Here is a 25,617-nt window from a genome sequence, read left to right on the forward strand (position 1 = left end):
AACCAGCAAAACCCCTTGTTCCTTCCTATTATTGCTTATACTCTCTCTACAACAAAATTAGAGATAAGGGCAAAATAGTTTCTGCTGGGTATTGAGGGGGGGAGCGGGAGGGGGTGGAGTGGGTGGTAAGGGAGGGGGTGGGGGCAGGGGGGAGAAATGAACCAAGCCTTGTATGCACATATGAATAATAAAAGAAAAATGAAAAAAAAAAATAATAAAAAAATAAAGTAAATGGTAAGTAAATACAAAGAATATAATTATTAAAACAATTTTAAGAATTAACAATGAGACTGTGTTATGATACTAAGCAGCCTAAAACAGTGCCTTGAATTTTATAGTTTAAATTCATTTAAATACCACCCGTTAGAATAGCTATCATTAGCAACACCACTAACAACAGGTGTTGGCGAGAATGCGGGTGGGGGGGTCGGGAAGAACCCTCTTACACTGCTGGTGGGAATGTAAACTAGTACAACCACTCTGAAAAAAAATTTGGAGGCTACTTAAACATCTAAACATTGATCTACCATATGATCCAGAAATACCACTCTTGGGGATATACCTAAAAGACTGTGACACAGGTTACTCCAGAGGCACCTGCACACCTATGTTGATTACAGCACTATTCACAATAGCCAAGTTATAGAAACAGCCAAGATGCCCCACTACTGACGAAGGGATTAAGAAAATGTGGTATCTATACACAATGGAATTTTATGCAGCCATGAAGAAGAATGAAATGTTATCATTTGCTGGTAAATGGATAGAATTGGAGAACATCATTCTGAGTGAGGTTAGCCTGGCCCAAAAGACCAAAAATCGTGTTCTCCCTCATATGCGGACATTAGATCAAGGGCAAACACAAGAAGGGGACTGGACTTTGATCACATAATAAAGTGAGAGCACATAAGGGAAGTATGAAGATAGGTAAGACACCCAAAAAACTAGATAGCATTTGTTGCCCTCAACACAGAGAAACTAAAGCAGATACTTTAAAGCAACTGAGGCCAATAGGAGAAGGGGACCAGGAACTAGAGACAAGGTTAGATCAAAAAAAATTAACCTAGAAGGTAACACACACGCACAGAAAACTAATGTGAGTCAACTCCCTGTATAGCTATCCTTATCTCAACTAGCAAAAACCCTTGGTCCTTATTATTGCTTATACTTTCTCCTCAACAAAATTGGAGATAAGGGCAAAATAGTTTCTACCAGGTAGCAAGGGGTAAGGGGGTGTAAGGGGGGAGGTAAGGGAGGGGGCAGGGGGAAGGGGGAAGAAATGACCCAAACATTGTATTCACATATGAATAAAATAAAAATTTAAAAAAAAATGTATACATGTAAAAAAAATTCATTTAAATATTATTAGTTGAAAAAGCATTAAACATTAGTGCTCAAAGAGTTTATAGCAAGACTTTAAACTATGACCTTTACCATATTGTAGTTCCTTTTTTTCTCAGTTAATTCATGTTTTAAAATAGTTAATTATATATAAATTATTACCAGCACAGGATGAAAACACAGAAAATCTCACTTCAAAAAATTAGGAGGGCTAGAGTATAGCTCAACTGATATACTGCTTGCTTAGCATGTATGAGATGCTGAGTTCAATTTCCCAGCACCGGAAAAAAAAAATTATCTACTATACCTGATGATTGAAGCCATGTTTTTCTTCTATCACAAATGTATTATAAAGACTCCATGGCAAACCAGTCAATGCACTGAAAAGTGTAGCCAACAGCAGAAACACCAAGGACTGAGTGATCTAAGCACAAGAAGAAAAAAATGGCAGTTTTTATGGTGCAATATAATTCATTTTTCAAATGAACTACATGGGAACAAATCGATCAGCATTTGCAAATATTTATTCTATATCAAGCAATATGCTTGATCCTGTAGATAATGCAAGGTCTGTAGTATTATCCCTACCCTCAGAAAAAGTTCATTTGCTAGAGAAGGAGTAGAAGAAGAAAAACATAATTCCTCTTTTATTACCTAAAGTCATACACACAAAATGCTTAAAAGAAAGCAGAAAATACAGCAACATTTGCTAGCGAATTCAAAAGCGGGCTTCAGAGTTGATGAGACTCTGGAGAGAAAGAGAGAAATTTCTGGGATAGGAAAGAAAGAAAGGAGGAGGAATTTCAAGAAATTTGCAGTAGTATAGAGACAGAAAATAGTACCCAATGTGTGGTACTGACTAGCCAGTTTAGGACCAGGAAGAGAAACTGGAAATGTAAGCTGAATGCGGTGGCATACTAGGGAGGCAAAGGCAGGAGGGTAGAATTCAGGGTCAGTCTGGGCTACACAGTGAGGCCCTGGCTCCAAAAGAAATGAAAGAGCCCGGTGCTGGTGGCTCACACCTATAATCCTAACTACTCAGGAGGCAGAGATCAGGAGGATCATGGTTAGAAGCCAACCCGGGCAAATAGTTCTGCAAGACCCTATCTCGAAAAAAACCCATCACAAAAAAAGGCTGGTGGAGTAGCTCAAAGTGTAGGCCCTGAGTTCAAGCCCCAGTATACAACAACAACAACAACAACAAAAGAAACTCATAATGGAGACTCAAAAAAGCTATCTGGGCAGATGGAAATAGGGTGTGCCAAAATCCAATAGGGACCCTATTTAAATGGGTCCTTAGAAGATCAAAAGCCAAGAATTGTCTGGTTTCTCTTTAAAAACTTTTTTCTAGGACAATGAAAGACAAGGTCTAATACTTCAAGGGAAATGTGGAGGAGGGGAAAAGGGCAATGATGCAAACAAGAATCTTTTCACTCTTCCCCTTACCATCTTGCCACTATCTCTTTCACTCCCCAGAGTAAAACTGAATTCTTTTAAGGTGAAAGTGAGTATACCAGGCACTATCAAGGTATATTTGATGTGGAAGCGAAGATGTGGTCAATATAAGTTTCTAAACATAGGAAGAAGAAAGAGAAGGGGAAGGAAGACATGGAGGGTGATTTATTCCAGTATTTGTTCCCAAATAGGAAAAATAATCTCTAGAACCTTGCTCAAAACTAGTGAATCAAAATATCTTTCAAAAATGCAACCAGACCATACAGATTTGCAACCAGACCATACAGATTTATTTGCATATCTGTTTTTCTTGCCTTTAACACATTAGGAACATCTTTAGTTAACAATACACATTGTTAATATATATTGTGTTACACTGCTAATGGCTTAAGAGTATTCCATTATATATCTGTGGACCCTTAAGACTATTTCCATTATAGCATTAATCTTAAAGCTATAATGAACCTCTACAGACATATATTCCATCTCTTCTTCATCAATTCAGAGAAATGAAATGACTGGTGTCAAAGGATATGAACTTTTTTTCCCCCAGTACTGGGCCTACACCTTGAACCACTCCACCAGCCCTTTTTTGTGACAAGTTTTTTTTCAAGATGGTCTCACGAACTATTTGTCTGGGCTGGCTTTGAACCATGATCCTCCTGACCTCTACCCACTGAGTAGCCAGGATTACAGGTGTGAGCCACCAACCCAATGAATATGAACTTTTTAAAGCTCTATTTTTTTTTTTTTGTATTTTAGCAATCTTCCACCTCACCCTCTTGAGTACCTGGGACATAAAGGTTTTTGATACACACTGCCAAGGTGTCCTCAAGAATAACTGTACTAATTTTCAATCTGCCAGCAGCATGAAATTATTTCCCTATCCCTCACCAATTCTGTCCTATCATTCTTCCCTCCCCCAATCTGACCTGAGAGGCAAAAACAAAAAACATAAAAATTCTAGTAATTCATTATTGTTTTAAAATATGTATTTCTCGGTAGGGATGTAGCTCAGTGGTAGATCTTTTATCTACCATGCACAAACCCATAGGTTCGCTCCCCAGTAGTACTAAAGTAAATAAATAAATTTCTGCCAGTACAGATTTATGTCATTATAACAATCGCATAATGAATTTCTGCCTTTGTAGATTTGTTATTGCCCATTTTTCTAAGATACTCACCTTCATCTAAAGTACGACTTCTATAAAGAATTCTTTCTAAGCCAAGCGCCAGTGGCTCACACATGTAATACTAGCTACTCAGGAGTCAGAGATTAAAAGGATCAAGGTTCAAAGCCAGCCCCTGGCAAATAGTCCTCTAAACCCTATCTTGAAAAAACCTACCACAAAAAACTGGAGTGACTTAAAACAGTAAGAGCATCTGCCTAGCAAGCATAAGGCCCTGAGTTTAAACCCCAGTGCTGCCAAAAAACAAATTCTTTTTATATTAAGCTATGGTTTTATTTTTTGTTTTTTGGTAATGGCACTGGGATTTGAACTCAAGGCCTCGTGTTTCCTAGGCAAATACTTTATCAGTTGAGCCATACTCCAGGACCACCCCCCTCTTTTTTTTTTCAAGTGGCACTACAGTTTGAACTCAGAGCCTCATGCTTGCTAGGCAGGTGCTCTTACTTCTTGAATTCCTCCACCAGCCTTTTTTTGTGATGGTTTTTTTGATAGAGTCTTCTGGAACTATATACCTGGGGCTGGCTTGAATCCTCCTGACCTCTGCCTCCTGAGCAGCTAGAATTATGGGTGTGGGCCACCGGCACCTGGCCCCATTTTTTTAAATTATTATTGTTGTACTGGGGGCAAACTGACATTTACCAAAGTTCTCACAATATATCATAATTGAATTCACCCCCTCCATCATTCTCCTTTATCTCCCTCCAGCTCTTTTTGCTTTAAGTTATTTTTTAAATAGGATCTCTTATTTTTTTAAACATTATGTCCAATTAATTTTTAATGTTTTTTTTGGCAGAACCGAAGTCTGAAGTCAGGGCCTCACTCTTGTTAGGCAGGCACGTTAACATGTGAGCCACACACCCAGCCCAATCTCATGCTTTTTTGGGGTTGAAAGCAGGGCTGGCCTTGACTACAATTCTATTATGTGCTCCCCCGTCTCCTCCCACCCCAGTAGCTGGAAACACCAAATATGCCCAAATCTGTTTGTTGAAATGGGGGGTGGTTTCCTCACTATTTTTTTTTTTTTTTTGCCCCAAATTGCCTTGAATCTTGTTTTTCCTAATCTCCACCTTTCAGGTAGCTGGGATTGGCACCTCACCTGGCCAAATTATTAATTTTTAAACAGTCACATGTGGCAATTGCCCTCTGGTTTATAATGTGCGTTTTAAGTTTGCTAATACCAGTTTTTCCATACAGAAATTTAAAATATAAACCTATTAAATTTTATCTTCATGGTTTCTACCTTTGGTGTCAAGTATTTAAAAAGTGAGATATTAAAAATGCATAGTTTGTTTTCATCCTAGTACATTCAAGGCTCATTTATATTTAAATATTCAATTCATCTAAAACTTTATTTTTCTGGTAGGAATTTATATTTACTTAATTGTCCTAAGAAAAGTAATCATTTATACCTTTCTCACTGAACTGCCACCCAAGATCTTACAAATATTTAGGCCTATTTTGTGTACTAACTGAATGTAGAAGTACTGCTCGTTATTTATTCAAAATTTTTCTGGCTGTTCCTTTTATCTTTAATCTTTCAGATTAACTATAAAATGTTTTCTGGGAATGTAATTAAGCTCCATTCTTGTTTTAAAAGTCCATAAATCTCTTCTTTAATAATGCATTACACCAGGCACCAGTGGCTCATGCCTATAATCCTAGTTACTCAGGAGGCAGAGATCAGGAGGATCACAGTTCAAAGCCAGGTGGAAAGACCCTAACTCAAAAAAACCCATCACAAAAAAGTGCTGGTGGAGTGGCTCAAGGTGTAGGCCCAGTACTAAAAAAAATATATATATATATATATTACATATTTGTTGTTACTGTTGGTACTAGGTTTGAACTCAGGCCTTCTGCTTAACTAGATAGGTGCTCTACCACTTGAGCCACTCAGCAAGCCCTTTTTTGTTTTGGGCATTTTTGAGACAGGGTCTCAAGAACTATTTGCCTGGCCTGGCTTCAAATTGCAATCATCCTGCTCTCTGTCTCTCGACTAGCTAGGATTACAGGCATGAGCCACTGGCGCCTAGCTGCCTTACATAATTTTGGTAAGGTACTGATACCAAGTTTAACATTATGCCATAGAGCCTACCATCTTTACTTTTGAAAATCTAGGGGCTGGGCATAGTGCATGCCTATTAATTCCAGTACTTAGGAGGTAGAAATAGGGGGAGTATTTCCTGCAGTCCCAGGAAGGCTGGGCAAAAGTGTGAGACCATAGATGAAAAACAAACTAAAAGCAAGAGAACTGAGGGTGTGGCTCAAGTGGTAGAGCAACTGAAATCCTGAGTTCAATCCCCACTACTGCTCCCTTCCCCAAAAAGAAAGAAAATCCAGTTGCTCTGCTTACTAGTCTTCTGAAACATCCCACATTTTCCCAAGTTTATTAATATATGCCAGAGTTCAAGCTCCTTCTGCATATTATTATGAAAATTATTTGTTTGAGTCTTGAATTAATTTAAAACAACGTGATTACTTCTTTTATTTTTGTTTTCTATTTTCTAAAGACAGGGTCTCAATATGTAGCCCAGGCTGGCCTTGAGCTCACATCCTCCTTTTTCTTGGCAGTACTGGGGTTTGAACTCAGGACTTCATGTTTGCTAGGCACGTGCTCTACCACTTGAGCAACACCATCACTAACCAGTGTGAGTTAGAATTTCAAAATGTCATTAAGGAAAAATATTCCAGCTACAAAAAAGGAAAGTGAAAGAAAGGTTTCCAAACCAACCCAGAAAGGAGAAAATATTCTAGAAAATATCCTAGAAATAAGGCCTGCTGAGAAGTGAGAGAAAGAGTTGTAAACCATTGCTTCTCAAAGGCAACAAGACCTGGGCTCTATCCCTGTAAGTGAACACTTCTAGGCTCCAGGACACTGAACATTATAAAGCCTGCAACATGTTAGGAGTCAAAGGCTCAACTTTGTAATCCTAGCTACTTGGGAGGCTGTGATCAGGAGGATCGAGGTTTGAGGCCAGCTTAGGTAAGAGACTATGAGACCCCCATCTCCAAAATAACTGGAGCAAAATGGACTAGAGGTGTGGCTCAAGTGGTAGAGTGCCTACTTTGTAAGCATGAAGTCCTGAGTTGAAACTCTGGTTCCACCAAAATAAATAAATAAATAAAGTCCTACACCATGAAGTTGGGAATGACTCAGACTAACACATCTTGAATAATGGTATTATTCATTCCTTATCTGAGATGAGCTTATTCATTCCATCTCATATGCTGGATGTGGAAGAGAATTCCCAAGCACTCTGAGTCATTAGGGCCATCACTTACTTGCTAAGAAGGGCTAGGCCGTATCTCACAGCCCAAAACTAAGGACACTGATTATGAGACCTCTTGGTAGTTTGGAAAAGCAAGAAGTTCTGCCAAACAAAGTAAATGGCAACATCTAGGATAAGCTAAAGTTCACCTTCTATTTTTTTTGAGACAGGTCTGCTATGTAGCCCAGACTGGCCTGGAACTCATAAGCCTCCTACCTCAGTCTCCGAAGTGCTAGGATGACGTGAGTGTACCACTGTGCCCAGCTCAATCATTCACTTTTATAAAATATCATATGGGGTTTATGGAAGAGAAAATGGCATTATACTTTGAATAACTGATATGCAGTAAACAATCAACCAATCACTGATAAAGACTTTGAAAAAAACTGAAATGACTAGTTATTAATTACTATTAGCATTTGATATTTACATAGTGCTCTTAAGACTAAACAGCTAGTAGTGAAGTTTGTACTTTATGTAATTTCTCACATGATATACTATAGTAATTGAAATGTGAGCCATATGGTTGAAAGACTGGTATTATTTTAGTAAAATGTGATAACTGAAATTTGTATATATGAAATTTGTATATAAAACTATACAAAACAAGGACTGCTAATGCCATGCAGCGTTAAAGAAAACAAAGGCCTACATAAACTGACAGGTAAATATCTCTAAAACATTGATAATACAAAAATCATGCCTCATGGGTTGGCGGAGTAGCTCAAGCAATAACAGTGCCTGCCCAGCAAGCGCGAGGCCCTAAGAGGCCTTGAGTCCAGACCCCAGTTCTGCTGTCAGAAAAAAAAAATCATGCCTCAGAACATCAGAATGGGATAAAATATCCCATTGAAATAAAGAAAATTTTTTATAGGATATGTATAGAGATTGTTTTCACTTATTTTACAAAATATAACTACTCCATAACTAGCACTGTTCTAAATACTGGTGATGTAGCAGAAAAGAAAATGCAATCTCTGTCTCCTTAGAGTTTAAAATTCTTGTCAGGAAGATAGATGAAAAATAAGCAAGTAAGTAAAATGAGATAGTTATAGTGCTTTTATTTAAAAAAAGAAAAAACAAAAAAAAGGTGATGTACTTCACTGAACAGTGACAGAGGTAGCACACGTTTATAATCCCAGCACTCAGGAGGTTGAGTCTCAAAACAAACAAATAAAAAAAAGGCAAGGCACAGTGGCTCAACCTGTAATCCCAGATATTCCAGAGGCAGAGATCAAGAGTTTGAAGTCAGCTTGGGCAAAAAAATTAGTGAGCTGCATTTCAACAAATAAGCTGTGCATGGTGGCACAAGCCTATCATCCCTGCATATGGGAGGTGTTAAGTAGGAAGCTGATCAAACCCCATGCTGCCAAAAAAAAAGAATGTAAGTAGGAAGTTGGTCGAGGCCAGTCTGAGCAAAAACACAAAGACACTATCTAAAAAATAACTAAAAACAAAAATATCTGGGGGTATGGTTCAAGTGGTAGACTGTCTGCTTAGCAAGAGCAAGGCCCTGGGTTCAAAATAACAACAAAAAAACTCAGCCTATGGAGACACAGAGACTGCACTGGAAGAAGAGGTCTTAAGAGTCTAGCTGCTTTAGAAAAGGGCACGTAGAAAAGGGCATGCAGAAAAGGGACACAGGGTGAGCAGTTAAAGCCCAGTGGACCTATACACATTGGAGGTCCATTATTCCAAGTAAACAATCAGGAAGGAGGTAAAGACTTGGCAATGTCCAAGGAAAAAGTCAGGAAGTAGTGCTATAGAATACATTACAGATGGGAAGTCTCAAGTTTGACACCATTTAGTAACTGGAATTCCTGAAAGAGTAGATGGTCAATTCAAGCCATTCAATGGAGACTCTAGAAGACAAGGTTTTCTGTCCTTGCTGATATCTGCTAAATGTTTCTGACACAAAGTACCTGTTTAGTGTGGGTTCAACAAAATTCATGCTTCCCCTTTTACTGTACAGTTGTTCCTAAGAAGCAGATGCCTAATTAGAAACTGTATGTCCTAGCTCCCTTCCATCTGTAAGATCAAATGACTGGTTCATCAATGAAATGTGAATCCAAGGAGTCTTTGCGTCCTGTTTCTTGCATGAGGAACAGGAATTGTTTCTCTTTCTTTTTCTCCCTCCCCAACTCCCATCTATATTTTATCCTGTTATACTAAAATAAATCCCTGCTAAAACTTACAAAAAAAAAGCAATGCAAATACAAAAAATTTTGGAGATAGAGCCCTCGATGACAAACCCCTAAAACGAAAAGAGACCAGCTCCCTGGCTTACCAGGCAGAATAGTACTTTGCTAATTAAAAACACTCACACCAAGCTGGACTGGTGGCTCATGCCTGTAATCTTAGCTACTCAGGAAGCAGAGATCAGGAGGATTGAGTTTAGAAGCCAGCCCCAGGCAAATAGTTTGAGACCCTATCCTGAAAAAAAACCATCACAAAAAAGGGCTGGTAGAGTGGCTCACACAGTAAGAGTGCCTGCCTAGCAAGCATAAGACCCTGAGACCCTGAGTTCAAACCCCAGGGAGAGACACAGACACAGACACAGACACAGACACACACACACACACAGACACACACACACACACACACACAGACACACACAGACACACACACACACACACACACACACACACACACACACACACACACACACACACACACACACACACACACACACCCCAACTCATACCAGGGCTGAAGATGTAGTTCAGCAGTAGTGTGTGTGTCTAGCATGTACGAGGCCCTGGATTCAATCTCTAGTACCACAAAACCAAACAACCAAACACAAAAATCCTAACACTAGGCTATTATGTGATTGAGAAATAAACTTACAATAAGCACTGAAATTTGGGGGTTTGTTATAATAAATATCATTATCTTAACACATGGGCAGACTAGGATTGGGCAGACAGAGAAGCAAGATGAATGATGGTGGGAGCTAAAAAGTTAATTTTAATATAAAGCTTGCCAAGCAAAAAAAAAAAAAAAGACTCTGATCAATGTATGGTAATGAATACATACCTCATATTCTGGTCCAAAGCCAACATAACCACAGAATCGCCCAGAAAGTCTCCAGAGGTAAGGGATTCCTCCAAATAGAAGAATAAACTATAAAACAAAGCATACATTGGTCACATTTGAACACTACTAGAAACTATCATCTGAAAGAATATGCAATAAAAAAAAAAAGGAAAAAAATAATTTATAGGGTGAAAAAAAAGACCTATCTTATTAGGGATAAAATACGCATTTAGAAGAATATAAACCATTGAGATACTATTAAAACGTTTTTGCCTAAATACTTTATATGGGTGAATTATATGGTATGTGACTTGTATCTCAATAAAGCTGTTTTAAAAAACAAACCCAGAGGCCTCAGTCACTTGAGGAAGCTAAATAAATTAATCTAATAAAAGAAAGCAGAATAGTGGTCACTAGAGACTGGGAGGGGATGAAGGGAAGACTGGACATAGGTTAAATAACAAACACCAAAATACAATTAGGTAGGAGGAATTAGCTCAGGTATTCTATAGAAGGACAGGGTAACTACAGTGTATAACCATTCATTCATTCATTTATTTATAGTGCTGAGGTTTAAACTCAGGGCCTCACACTTGCTAGGTAGGCACTCTACCACCAGCCCTTTTTTGAGCCATTCCACCAGCCCTTTTTTGTGATGGGTTTTTTCAAGATAGGGTTTCAAACTATTTGTTTGGGGCTGGCTTCTAACCTCAATCCTCCTGATCTGTGCTTCCTGAGTAGCTAAGATTACAGGCATGAACCACCAGTGCAGGTTTCTTATGCCTGGGACTGGCTTTGAACCTTGATTCTCCTGATCTCTGCCTCCCAAGTAGCTAGGATTACAGCTGTGAGCCACTGGCTCCAGGTATAACAATTTATGATATATTTTTAAATAACTATTAAGAGTCCAAAGGTTTCTCACATAGAAATGATAAATATTTGAGACAGAAATTATAATTACTCTGATTTGATCATTATAGATTATATACATGTACTGAATTATCATACAATACCCCATAAATATGTATAAACATTATGTGCCAATTAAAAATAAATAAGGGAGAAGGAGAAAGTCATAGAATGGTATTCTTTTGCATAATAGGATGACTAGAATTAATAATAATGTATATTTCAAAATAGATACAAGAAAGGTTTTTCAGTGTTCTCATCACAAAAAATGGTATTTATGGTTATAGACAAACTAATTATCCTGATATGATCCTTATACAATGTATATATGTATCAAAATAGTACACTGAAATTAAAAAAAAAATCACATTGTACCCTAATTTGACAACATTATGTGTTAACCATAAGTGGTCTAACAATTTTTTGTTTGTTTTTGGCAATACTGGGGGTTGAACTCAGGGTCTAACATTTGTTAGGCAGGTACTCTACAACTTGAGCCACACACCCAGTTCAAATAAAATATGTAAATAAAAAATTTTACTAAGTGACCACAATAAAATTTTATGAATCAGAAACTAAGCTCAGAAAGGTTAAGCAACTTGTCCAAAATCCCACAGCTAATGAATAATAGAGATGAAATCTGAGCCATACTGTATGACTTCATACCCTATCTTTTCCATGAAAGGAAACTGTCCTTTTCAGATAGGACAAAGTATTAGGGCTTTTTTGGTGGTTTGAAACAAGGTCTTGTTATGTTGTCCAGGCTGATCTTGAATGCATGGACTCAAATGATCCTCTTAGCTCAGCCTCCTGTATATCTGGGCAATATGTGTGACCTACCAAGGTTGGCTAAACTATTAGTGTTGATATAGAAGTGGAGTCATGTCTACTTACCAAATTATAGGAAAGAATGGGGTACCTGTTTCATTCTCTATGTTAGGAAAAGATAAATTCTGAGGTGGGAGTCAGGGTTTCCTTCAGTACCACTCTTTTGTCTTGGGCAGATAAAGTGAACACATACATTCACCAAATCTCCACAACATTAGGAACCAGGAAGTAGCTCAACATGTGAAAAGAATGCATGTGTAAGAAACTCTACTTCCAGGGCTAGATATGAGGTAAAGTGCTTTGCTCAGCAAGCAAGAGGCCCTGGATTTGATCCCCAGCACACCTCCACCCCCACACCAAAAAAAAAAAAAAGTTTAATACTAATTCTGTAGAACTCATTTTGCTCTGTAATACAGGCTGGACTCAAAATGGCGATCCTCCAGTCTCTACTTCCCAAATGCTAGGATTACAAGTTTGTGCCATCTTTTAGATTTTTCCCAGTATGTTGGATTGGTTTAATATTACAGGTCTCAAATATGGTTTCTGGACAGAAGCAGCAGCATCTAGGAATGTGTCAAAAATGAAAAATTCTCAGACCCAACCTATACCTACAGAATCAGACACTGCAAATGGAGCCCAGCAGTCTCCAGGTGAATCTGATAAGATACTAACATTTAAAAAATCATTGTTTAAATAAATTGCCTTTCTAAAGGCTCTGCCTAACTCTATGTTCAGGCATTTTCACTTTACTACAATTAACTCAATCTCAGGTGTAAATAAACTTGTTCCCAGTAGACAATCTATGGCACCACTCTCTGGCATATGCTCCAGTTGTTGAGCCAACTGACCTGGGATGGCATTTCTTTCATCCCATTCCCAATACTAATAAATAAGGTAGAAATAAGGATTTATAATGTTTTTGGTAAAAGGCTAAAACACCAATTATTAAAAGTCCAGCTTTTAAATAAATATCAAGGGTAGTTTTAATATGAACTTTAAATGATTTATGAATGCATTTAGAAACTGCTATTCCAAATCTTGCTTGGTTTACTTTGGAGGCTGCAATACACAACAGTGAAACTTTCTCTATTAATAATCTCACTGAGCACACTCCTGGGGATGTCCTAGGAAAAGAATTCAAGAGTCCAACAGAAGCAATTCCAGTGCTTTTACATACATTATTTCACTACCGTCTTGAAAACTAGGCATGACAAGGAGTATAATCACCTTTATTCTATAGATGAGGCAACTGCAAATCAGAGAAGTTTGTAGCCTGCCCAAAGACACTCAGTGACTAAGTGCTTGCTATGTGCTGAGCCCCATACGAAAGCACTTCATTTATGTTATCTTACCCACTTACTCCTTGCTCAAAATCGTACAAGATATCTATCCACTTATTCCAAGGGAGAAAAATGAGGCTCAAAAAGGTGAAGCTTCATGCAGAAACATGTAGAAATTGGAGAAGCCAACAATCTGAACTTTTCTACTCTGCCTTTCTCCACTTCCCAGCCATTTCTTGACAGGCAAATCACTCCTGCACTCAAGCAATCCTCTTCCTTAAGCCTCTTGAGTAAATGGGACTACAGACATCTGCCACAACACCCAACCATTCCATTTCTTGAAAAGGCTCTTTATAGACATTTGTACGAGATCAGGCAAAGTCTCTCTCAGAGAGGCTCTGGGTGCTTTGTCACATTTATGTGAAAAGTGGCACCAAAGATGGGTGCCAGAGGCTCATGCCTGTAATTCTAGCTACTTAGGAGGAATCTAGATCAGGAGGATCCCAGTTTGAAGCCAGCCCAGGCAAACAGTTCATGAGACCCTATCTGGAAAATACCCAACAACAACAAAAAAAAAAAAAACAGGGCTGGTGGAGTGGCTCAAATGGTAAAGAGCCTGCCTACCAAGTATGAGGCCCTGAGGTCAAACTCTAGTACCATCAAAAAAAAAAAAAAAAAAAAAAGGCTAAAATCTTATTCTTTGTGACAAAAACACACAAACCTATTCATTTTTCCTTTTTTTGGTGGTACTGGGTTTGAATTCAGAGCCTTACACTTTTTAGGCAAGAGCTCTACCACTAAAACCACACCCCCAGCCCACAAACCTATTAATTTTAATCAAGTTAAAATTGGAATTAATGAACTTGTTTTCAAACAGAACAGGTTTTCAAAGTAACACATTATTTGATCCTGTTAAATGGTTAATGCAGCTACTAATTCCCCAGGGATAAATTTAGCACATTCATGTTGCACTCTAAGCTTAGAGCTTCAGAATGGTTTCTTCAATGTAATTTTAAGGACTCAAAAAAGCAGAATTTGATACCCAGTTCTCCTACTCATTAGAATTACTTGGCTATTAATGGGTAAACCATTTAATTTCTCTGAACCTTCACTTCTTCACCCATAAAAAGGGAATAATGCCTATCCCTTCTATTTCGCTGTCATAAACATCAAACAAAACAGAAAATATGGGCTGGAAGAGTGGCTCAAACAGTAGAGCACCTGCTTTACAAATATAAAACCCTGAATTTGAAAAAAATAAAAATAAATAAGGGTTGGAAGTGTGGCTCAAATGGTAGAGCACCTGCATAGCAAGCGCAAAGTCCTCAGTTCAACCCCAGTACCAAAGAAAAATAAATAAATAAGTATTAAAACCATCCAGGTGCTGGTGGCTCACACCCGTAATCCTAATCCTAGCTACTGAGGAGGCAGAGACCAGGAGGATCAAGGTTTGAAGCCAGCCCAGGCAAACAGTTTGTGAAACCCTATCTTGAAAACTCTTACAGAAGTTTTGCCATTTATTTTCCACCACCTTAAGGAACTAAGAATACGTTCTAGTAACTTGCCTTAATATTTTAGCTAGACAATTTTGTATTATTTAACAAAACTATATACAGTTAGCTTCTTTACTTATAAAACAATTGGTGCCAATCTCAATTATTTTCACAGATTTCAGAATCTTTCTGAATCTTATTGGAACTGGAAGATCCAAGAGTTCTGGAGGTATAATAAGGATGATCAGGATGATAAAAATAGTAGTAGCCTACCTACCTTATGGAGCACTTACAATGGATTAGGCACTGTTCTAAATATCATGTGCATATACACACACACACAAACTAATTTAATCTTCTCAACAACACTATGAAACCAGGTACTGGTGGATCATGCCTATAATCCTAGCTACTTAAGAGGCTAAGATTTGGAGGATAGGTGATTCAAGGCCACCACAGGCAAACAGTTCAGGAGACCCCATCTCCAAAATAACCAAAGCAAAATGAACTGGAGGAGTGGCTCAAGCAGTAGGGCACTTGCTTTCGAAGTGCAAAATTCTGAGTTCAAACCCAAGCCCCACAAAAAAAAAAAACAAACCCCACTATGAATGAGGAAGTATTAAAGTACTATTACTATGCCACTTTTATGGATGAGAAAACTAAAGCACAAAAATATCAAGTGACTTGTTTACGTTCACACAACTGTTGTGGTAGAGCTGAGACTCACACTCAAGCTGATAAGAACTCAGAATCTACTATGGACTTTTATACCATACACTATTAATTGTTCCAAAAGGTGGAAAAAACAATGTTACTTTTTATGTAAAAAGCACAAATATACATATACACAGTACAGAAACAGATATACAATATGTCTGTGATATTAAAATTTTTCATGAAGAGGGCAACTAAGGAAAAAAATGTGTAAAAAGGCTGCAGGAAGAGAGGAGATCATGGAAAAACTCTATACTACATGCTCTGTACTACCCAGCCTCACGTCTTGCAACACGTCTTCAGGTGACAATTACCACATTCTGCAATTTTAAGCTGACTAAAAAGTTTTATTTCCCCTTTTTTTATTCACACATAGTACTATCAATAACAAAGGTTATAGCTAAGTGACAGGTCATTTGCCTAGCATGCTCAAAGCCCTGGATGTGATCCCTAGAACTTTAAAAAAAAAGAAAGGTTAAGTAAGTATTCCAGAACTTATAAGCATTTATACCATCTTGTGCCACAAAAATGAAAACAAACATCACAAAGTGTTAAACAATTTGGGAGATCATCTCTCCAAGAAGTAAATTACTCACAGTGCCTTCAACCTCTGAATAGAGTCCAGACCAGAAACTGAAAGTACTTTTATCCAGTTGATACAGTCGAGATTTCTCAAATGTTTCAGAATCCATGATCTGTCCTAACTCCGGTGGTACATGAGTTGTTGTTTTATAAATCTTTCTCTGAAATATTTTGAAGAAAACACTTTAACAAAATCGTCAATTGCTTATTACAATAGTAATTTGTGATCAAACCCTGAAGGGCTTATAGAATTAATTTGTCGAGTAAGCCAAAAGAACTTGTTTCATACATACACAAATACTGCGTTTGGTCAAGTACACTGACCACTGAAATAACTGATGGAGGAAAGTAAAAGCAGAAAGAAAAACGAGAAAACTGAGACTAGCTGACTGAATAAGTAGAATAACAATCAAGGCTGCCTTTGCACTTCAGTTTACCTCTGCAAACTAAAGCTGTAATATCACAAAGGTTACCACTGGTTCTGAGTATAGTGTACATCCTATAACAGAAATTAAAATTCATGAAAAAGAGAATCAACAAACATGCTAACCACAAGTATTAACAGATACTGTGGCTGGTAATTAAATTTGGCCCTAGAAGCCAAATTAAGGGAAATTTGAGGAGTAACAGAGTGACAGGAGTGACTTTATCATAATGCCAAATAAAAGGTAATTTCAGCCCCTGGGACATAACACAGGGAACAGATAACAAAGTCTGTAATAGACTGCATCTTCTACAATAGTTCTAAAACAAATGCTTTCTCTATTATATTGTGTGTCAATAAAAGCTGAGAGCACTGCTGGGCGCTGGTGGCTCACACGTGTAATCCTAGCTACTCAGGAGGCACAGGTCAGGTGGATTGAGGTTCGAAGCCAGCCAGGACAAATAGCTTAGGATACCCTATCTGGAAAAAACTCAAAACAAAAAAGGCTGGTGGAGTGGCTCAAAGTATAAATTAAAGCATAATTCAGCAAAGACTACTGTAACTAAGCTTGTTATTAAAGAAAGACAGATGTTCAGTATCTCACCCTCCAATTCTGACAGCCTATATTGTGTGTTTACTATATGCAGAGGATCTTCTCTAAGTCAGAAAGATTCTACACTAATGAAGCTATTTAACAGTTATGTCAAAGCACCTATCTATACGGACAGCTTAACACTTTTTAAAATATTTATTTATTTTTGTGGTACTGGGGGGTTTGAACTCAGGGCCTTGTGCTTGCTATGCAAGTGTTTTACCACTTGAGCCACGCCTCCATCCCCCAACAATTTATCACTTACCTTTGAATATACTGGGCTAAAGAAAGAGACAGAAACACAATCCTGACATTGTCACATACAGAAAAATGAAAATTTCCCATTAAAAAATTAATTCAGGGCTGGTGGAGTGGCTCCTGTGGTGCTTGCCTTGCAAGGGTAAGGCCCTGAGTTCAAACCCCAGAACCGCAAAATAATAACAATAATAATAATAATAATAATAATAATAATTCAGTACTGGGGATACAGCTCAGTGATACAATACTGGCCTGACAGGCTCCAGCCTCTGGGTTCCACCTTTAGCACCGCAAAAAAATATAAAATGTAAGTAGATTCATGCAGAATGTAAACCAAGAGGAGAAAACTGCAGAGGAAAAAAAGACTTCAATGATGAAGAAAAATAATCCCAGCAGTTAAAAAGAGAAAGGTTTTCATGACCATCATCACGGAAAGAAGAAAAGCAAACCAGCAGTGGGAGATTGAAATAAAATTATCAATTAAAGTTGGTGTCATTTAAAAGTTCAAATCTCTCATCTATCAAGCTGTTAATTATGGCTATCTTCAGGGAATTATTAACTTTCACTTTCCACTTTACTACTGAAAATTTTTAACAAAAACAATGAAGATATTTTTATGAAAAACAATAAAATGTCTTTTGGACAAAAACAATATATTCACTTTAGGAGAATTTTTAAAATTAAGTGTGCAAGTCCTTGTAAGGAGCGCAAAATATTTTCATAAAATGTTTTCCCAATCCTGCGGCTAAGCATAACATGAATGTCACGGGGAAGTTGTGACTCTTAACATGTTACATCTTCCTTTTGAAAGCTTCAGCCAAAGATCCAGGAAGCTGGGCCGGGCCCTGGGGTCGGCCCCCGCTGGCGACGGGGCAGCCCCTCCCTTTCTTCAGGCCGTAACAGGCTTGCGTGCCATGATAACGCTGCGGAAAACTTCCCTGAGGTACCAAGACCTCCCCCAAAGCCTCAGCCGCCATCTGCACAAGTTAGGAGTTTCGGGCGGAACTACCGGTCGAACCGGAGGCCGAGGCTGGCCTCGGCAGTCCGGGGTCGGGGTCAGGTGGGCCGTGGCAAGGCTCACCTGCCGCTGTGCTAGGAAGGTCTCCCAGAGATACACCGTCCAGGAAAAGAGCAACACCGCCCCGAAGATACGCTTCTCGGCCGGCATCTCCCACAGAGCGTCCAGCGACGCCCACATCCCCATGGCCATCCAGTTCCACCGGCTTCTTCAGCGTGCAACGGTGCCACACCGACACCTGTCCCCTCATAGACTCTTCGCGGTGTCACAGCATTATGGGTCCCTTCCGAGTGCCTCTTCACAGACACCCGCCTTCATCCCACCCTCTCCGCGCAGCCAGCAGTGTCACAAAAACACTCTTCCCCTTGCCTACTGCCGTGGGGCGTCCTAGTTTCTGCTACAAAAGGAACAACTCCACCTTCCCCACTTCCGGCCCAAGGAGGGTGGAAGCCCAGACGCCGAGTTCCGGCTCCCGTCGAGCGGTGTTGCACCAACATTCTTCCCCCTCCCTGCGCGGGGTTCTTGGTCTGACTTCCGGTTTTCCTCCTTTGCCCAGCTATGAGGTCACCGCCTTGGCTTTCTAGCCTTCCAAGTAGCAATTCCCTTGGGTCCGTGGGCTGCCGGGAGAGAGCTGCTGCCTCTGCTATACTTTCCCCGCTTGGGACCAGCAGACTGGTGGTCCGGTTTAGCGGAAACTGACTGTGGGATCTCCCCCTCTCCCGCCCTGAGGTAGCTGGAAAAGATGGCAAAGTGACTTCTCAATCTCTAATATTCATTCCTATAAACTCGCGTTGTTCAGACGGCGGTGGGTGCAGCCTCGCGATGCCTTAAGAGAGAAACACGGTGTTACAAATGCCTGTACTAGATGTCTGGCTGCAGGCATATTAAGGTGATAAGTATTTTCATTTACAGATCACGCCCACGCCAGCCGTAGTCACAGGCGGCGTTTTGCCTGAGTGTGCCCTAAAGCAAGCCAAAGGACAGCTTGGTTAAAAATACCGGAAATGAGCTGGGCGTGGTGGGACGCTGCTGTAATCTCAGCACTCCGGAGGCCGCGGCAGGCGGACTGCGAGTTTGAAGCCAGCCAGGGCTACATGACGAAAATAATAAACCAATTAATTCTTTAAAAAGTGAAAAATGAATAAACAGCCGGGTGCTGCAGGTTCACACCTATAATCCTAGGAGGCTGAGATCAGGAGGTTCGAGGCCAGCGTAGGCAAATAGCTTTTGAGACCCTATCTCCAAAATAACCAGACCAAATTGAACTGGAGGTGTGCCTCAAGTGGTAGAGCACCTGCTTTGCAAGTGTGTAGCCCTGAGTTCAAACCCCAGTACCGCCAAGAGAAAAAAACTGAAACGGATGGCCCATCCTTCTCTAGGATACAAACTCAAAGCTATTTACCATTTCTGTCTTGAAATTCAAAAAGTGAAATGTCACTGGGACGACTGTTAACATTTATTTCACTTAAAAAGTGAAGTCGGGAGGTGGGATAAAGGAGAATGATGGAGGGGTGAATTCAAGTATGATATAGTTGATATATTGTAAGAATTTCTGTAAATGCCATGATGTATCCCCAGCACAACAATAAAAAGGGAAAAAAAAGGTGAATTCAGAATTTTTCTTTTTTCCTATCTTTTGAACTCAGGGCCTTGACTTGTCAGACAGGGGCTCTACCGCTTGAGCCACACCTCCAGCCCCAGAATTTTTCTAATCAAAAGTAAATCTGAATTGAGGAAGACTATAGAAAGTGGAGAGATCTCCCATGCTCATGGATTGGTAGAATCAACATAGTAAAAATGTCCATACTCCCAAAAGTAATCTACGTGTTTAATGCAATTCCCATCAAAATTCCAAAGACATTCATTAAAGAGGTTGAAAAATCTGTGAAATTTGTATGGAAACACAAGAGGCCACAAATAGCCAAGGCAATACTCAGTCAAAAGAACAATGCTGGAGGTATCACAATACCTGACTTCAAACTATATTACAAGCAGTAACGATAAAAACAGCATGGTACTGGCACAAAAAAAGACATGAAGACCAGTGGAACAGAATAGAGGACCCAGATATGAAGCCACACAACTATAACCAACTTATCTTTGACAAAGGAGCTAAAAATATACGATGGAGAAAAGACAGCCTCTTCAACAAAAACTGCTGGGAAAACTGGTTAGCAGTCTGCAAAAAACTGAAATTAGATCCATGTATATCACCCTATACCAATATTAACTCAAAATGGATCAAGGATCTTAATATCAGACCCCAAACTCTAAAGTTGATACAGAAAAGAGTAGGAACTACTCTGGAGTTAGTAGGTATAGGTAAGAACTTTCTCAACGAAACCCCAGCAGCACAGCAACTAAGAGATAGCATAGATAAATGGGACCTCATAAAACTAAAAAGCTTCTGTTTATCAAAAGAAATGGTCTCTAAACTGAAGAGAACACCCACAGAGTGGGAGAAAATATTTGCCAACTACACATCAGACAAAGGACTGATAACCAGAATATATAGAGAACTTAAAAAACTAAATTTTCCCCAAACTAATGAACCAATAAAGAAATGGGCAAGTGAACTAAACAGAACTTTCTCAAAAGAAGAAATTCAAATGGCCAAAAAACACATGAAAAAATGCTCACCATCTCTAGCAATAAAGGAAATGCAAATTAAAACCACGTTAAGATTCCACCTCACCCGTTAGAATAGCCATCATTAGCAACACCACCACCAACAGGTGTTGGCGAGGATGCGGGGGAGAAAAAGGAACCCTCTTACACTGCTGGTGGGAATGTAAACTAGTACAACTACTCTGGAAAAAAATTTGGAGGCTACTTAAAAAGCTAAACATTGATCTACCATTTGATCCAGCAATACCACTCTTGGGGATATACCCAAAAGACTGTGACAAAGGTTACTCCAGAGGCACCTGCACACCCATGTTTATTGCAGCACTATTCACAATAGCCAAGTTATGGAAACAGCCAAGATGCCCCACCACTGACAAATGGATTAAGAAAATGTGGTATCTATACACAATGGAATTTTATGCAGCCATGAAGAAGAATGAAATGTTATCATTTGCAGGTAAATGGATGGAATTGGAGAACATCATTCTGAGTGAGGTTAGCCTGGCCCAAAAGACCAAAAATTGTATGTTCTCCCTCATATGTGGACATTAGATCAAGGGCAAACACAACAATGGGATTGGACTTTGAGCACATGATAAAAGCGAGAGCACACAAGGGAGGGGTGAGGATAGGTAAGACACCTAAAAAATTAGCTAGTATTTGTTGCCCTTAATGCAGAGAAACTAAAGCAGATACCTTAAAAGCAACTGAGGCCAATAGGAAAAGGGGACCAGGAACTGAGAAAAGCTGAGATCAAAAAGAATTAACCTAGAAGGTAACACACATGCACAGGAAATTAATGTGAGTCAACCCCCTGTATAGCTATCCTTATCTCAACCAGCGAAAACCCATGTTCCTTCCTATTATGGCTTATACTCTCTCTTCAACAAAATTAGAGATAAGGGCAAAAAAGTTTCTGGGTATTGAGGGGGTGGGGGGAGAGGGAGGGGGTGGAGTGGGTAGTAAGGGAGGGGTTGGGGGCAGGGGGGAGAAATGACCCAAGCCTTGTATGCACATATGAATAATAAAACAATAAAAACAAAGTAAATCTGATTTAGTTAATTGGTTCTACAGACCCACATTGCTGATTTGCATAATTATTATTCACAATAGAGCTACACCTGTAGCTGCAACTTAATATATAAATTACAGCGTTATTGTAATGCTAAAGATGTGTATGTGCTGTGGCTCACGCCTGTCATCCTAGCTACTCAGAAGGCAGAGATCAAGAGGATCGTAGTTCAAAGCCAGCCTGGGCAAATAGTTCTTGAGACCCTGTCTCGAAAAAAAAACATTACAAAAAAGGGCTTGTGGAGTGGCTCAAGGAGTAGGCCCTGAGTTAAGTATATAAATAAATAACCAGAGCAAAATAGACTGGAGGTGTGGCCAAGAGGTAGAGTGCCTCCTTTGCAAGCACTGGGTTCAAACCTGTCCCCACCAAAAACAAAAACGAAAAAATCGAATAGAAGTGAAATTTAACCCCATTGATTTAGCAGTAAGAAATACTCATCCAAGTGCATGAATTAATTGGTGAGAAAGCCCCATCCATCTTACTAAGAGATGCAGGCTCTATAGAATTTTACCTTTTATGTTTATATAATGTCAAAATTTGTAATTGTGTCATTTTTATCTGCTGCATAATAAAAATAATTGTAATGATATTTAAGAATTCTAACACAGAACCATAAAGTTACTGAAAAAAATTTTTTTGAGACAGGGTCTTGCTACTATGTAGTTCAGCCTGGCCTCAAATCATGATCCTTTTGCCTTAGCTTCCAGATTACAGACATGTGTCCCCATGCCAGGAAGCTAAAGGAAATTTAAACTTTTTTTTTACTATAAACCCCAGTCCCACCAAAACTTTTTTACTTTAATACATTCATATTTTTATTGCAAAGACCTGATTAATAAAAGGTTTTTCAAACATCAAAATATTATATTTGTGTTGGGAGCCATGAGCTGCAATCTGACAAGGTTACTGTGGCTTAGCAGCATTCCAACAAGGTCGGAATCTGCAGGTGCACCATGTCTCTATCACGGTGCGAAGGAATGCTGAATGGTTTCCCTTGAATGAAAAGAAGTTTATACTTAGGCAAGGACACTGGCAGTAAGAATGCAGGGTGGCCAAAACAGAAAGGTTGTAACTAGGTCAGAATGTTTTTGATGTTTAAGTCTCTTCCTCTTTTGTATAAAGCTTGCTGAGAAAAATAAAAAATTTGCCAGTTAGTCATCAGCCTTCTGGCCCTCTTGGATATGTGTCATCTGTTCATTCCTTCCCTGAGCCCTTTTAGGTCAAGGACCTCTGTGATCCCAGCAAGTGACACCCCAAACAGGGCACGCAGACAGAGGCTTAAGGTAAGGAAGGCTCTGGTGGCGTGCACACATAAGTTTTAGTGTCAGTTTGAGGTTATGGAGCAACATTGAGAGAAATGGGACAACAAGAAAGTAAAGAGTGGGCTCTCTTTACAGAAATTTTGTGTTCAGTGATGTGTGGTCAAGGATGTAAAGTGTCTAAAAGTCAGCTTGAACATTTTTTGTCTCATGTCCAAGAGTGCACTCAAAATTAATATAATTGTTTTGTGTTTCATTGTGTAAGTTTTGTGTATGTCTATGATGTGATTAATTTATTAGAGATAAAAAAATCTAGTATCTAACAGTCTTATCTTATTGCTGTCCTGTTAAAAGACCTGTAATGGTTCATTTCTGACAGGATGCCCAAACTGGGTGGGATGACCTTAAATGTTCTTCATTATTGACATCAGTCCACTCCTCGAGGCCCTTTTAACACTTTCCTTTGATGAACCGCAGAAGCATAATCCACAAGATGACAGAATGAAATTTAGCAGCACATGAAGACATTAGCTTTCAAAGACTGGCCACAGCAGTCCCTCAGCAGCACAGTGAAAAACGCTCCCACCTCACCAGGCAAACAATGCACTGTCACTCACGTATTGTGAATTACAGCTGATTTGAAGATGAGGTTCGTGTCCTTGCCCTGAGGCCAAATCCTTAATTGTAGTTCTGGAAATAGCCAGTTCCTCAGCCAACCTGAAACTTTCAAACTCTCCTTGTTCCCTAAGGGAGCCATCTTTTTTTTTTTTTTTTTTTTTAATGTACCTCCATGATGATCCCCAGGAAGAATACCTTCCATTCCATTGTCTATGTAATCCTTTGTGGGAAACTCAAGATCACTTCCTTGGCAAAGCCTTTCTTGGCCTCATCCTGTATTCACCCACCTGTGTTTGCACTTGTACATTGTAAAGTTAAGTCTCATCTTACACAGAGGTTGCATTTTAACACCAGTGAATTGGGCAGAAATAACCAATTGTCAAATACCCTTGGAAATTCTTTAGGAAGATGCCATCTTGAAAACTGCTATATTCTTTTGTTGACAAGTATAACCACTTTTTCTCCAACTGGCAAAAAATCCTTGTTTATTTGCACACCAAAAAAAATGTTTCATGTTATAAAGTTTCAAATGATTGTGACCACGTTGATTGTGGCAAAAATAAGTGGAATCTGACACTAAGAGAAATATCACTACCATTTCCCCCTTAGTTTTCCCTCTCCCCAACAAAAGCATTTATTGAGTAGAATGCTCTCCCCCCTTTTTAACTCCCTGCCAAGCTGGGATTCACACAAGAACTCACCATAGACTGGGCAATGCTGGCTCACAGCTGTGATCCTAGCTACTCAGGAGGCTGTTAGGGTCCGAGAATCCTATTCCTCCGAGAGACAGAGAGTCACGTGTGAATGCAATCAACAAAGCAGAGTTTATTGAGCTGGCAAGCCAGGGTCAAGCTCCCACACAGACACACAGGTCCGATTGGGCAGACAAGACCCCGAGCCTCTTTAGGGAAGATCTTATATAGGCCCCTACTGGCCGTTACAGCAAAAGCCCGCACAGTACATAGCCAATGAGTTTATAACACCACATACATTTCCAGCCTATCCATTTAAGAGTACATTACTTCTTAGCCTATAGATTCAAGGGTCAGTATTAGCGCACAAGGTTACATTTAGCAAGCAGGCAGGGCACGTACTTCTAGTCGTCTTTCACAATCTGCTCACATTCCTCACATTCCTCACATTCCACCTGCCCCCATCCTGTTTATCTTATCCTGCATGGGGCATCCTGTGCTGGCTTTACTGGTTTCTGCTATGGGGATCTGCTGGGGCAAAGGGCACATCCTTTCATTCCCCCCTTTTTTTTGGGCTATATTGAGGAATCATTCTCAAGGGGATGAAGAGCCTGGTATTGTTGGCGGAGGACCAGAAGTTGGACAGTGTTAATTTGGTTTTTGATGAAAGTCACAAGTCGGTTTAGAATACAAGGTCCTATGGTGACCAGTAACAGGAGGATTACTATCGGCCCTGCTAGTGCAGACAGGAGGGTAGCTAACCAAGGGGACTGGTTGAACCAAGATTCGAACCAGCCTTCCCTGGCCTCTCTTTCCCTTTTTCGTTGCTCTAGGCCTTCCCGAAGTTTGGACATAGAGTCGCGAACAACCCTGGTGTGGTCGGCGTAAAAGCAACATTCCTCCCCTAGAGCCGCACAGAGGCCACCATTCTTAAGGAACAGTAAGTCCAGTCCCCTCCGGTT

At 39.6% G+C, this 25,617-nt stretch overlaps 1 protein-coding gene across 1 annotated transcript in view; it reads right to left on the reverse strand.

The window, feature by feature from the left end:
• Zmpste24 (zinc metallopeptidase STE24) overlaps positions 1-18,808 on the reverse strand; it is a 53,722-nt gene extending 34,914 nt beyond the window's left edge. The window contains exons 1-4 of the mRNA XM_020171673.2: positions 18,450-18,808; positions 16,109-16,255; positions 10,289-10,375; positions 1,649-1,765 (exon numbers count right to left, since the gene is read on the reverse strand). Of these exons, the coding sequence (XP_020027262.2) occupies positions 1,649-1,765; positions 10,289-10,375; positions 16,109-16,255; positions 18,450-18,578 (480 nt within the window). The 5' untranslated portion in view covers positions 18,579-18,808. The remainder of the gene's footprint in view (positions 1-1,648; positions 1,766-10,288; positions 10,376-16,108; positions 16,256-18,449) is intronic.
• Between the last annotated feature and the right edge of the window lie 6,809 nt (positions 18,809-25,617).

Source organism: Castor canadensis, chromosome 7 (genome assembly GCF_047511655.1).
Source record: "Castor canadensis chromosome 7, mCasCan1.hap1v2, whole genome shotgun sequence".
Lineage (NCBI taxonomy): Eukaryota > Metazoa > Chordata > Mammalia > Rodentia > Castoridae > Castor > Castor canadensis.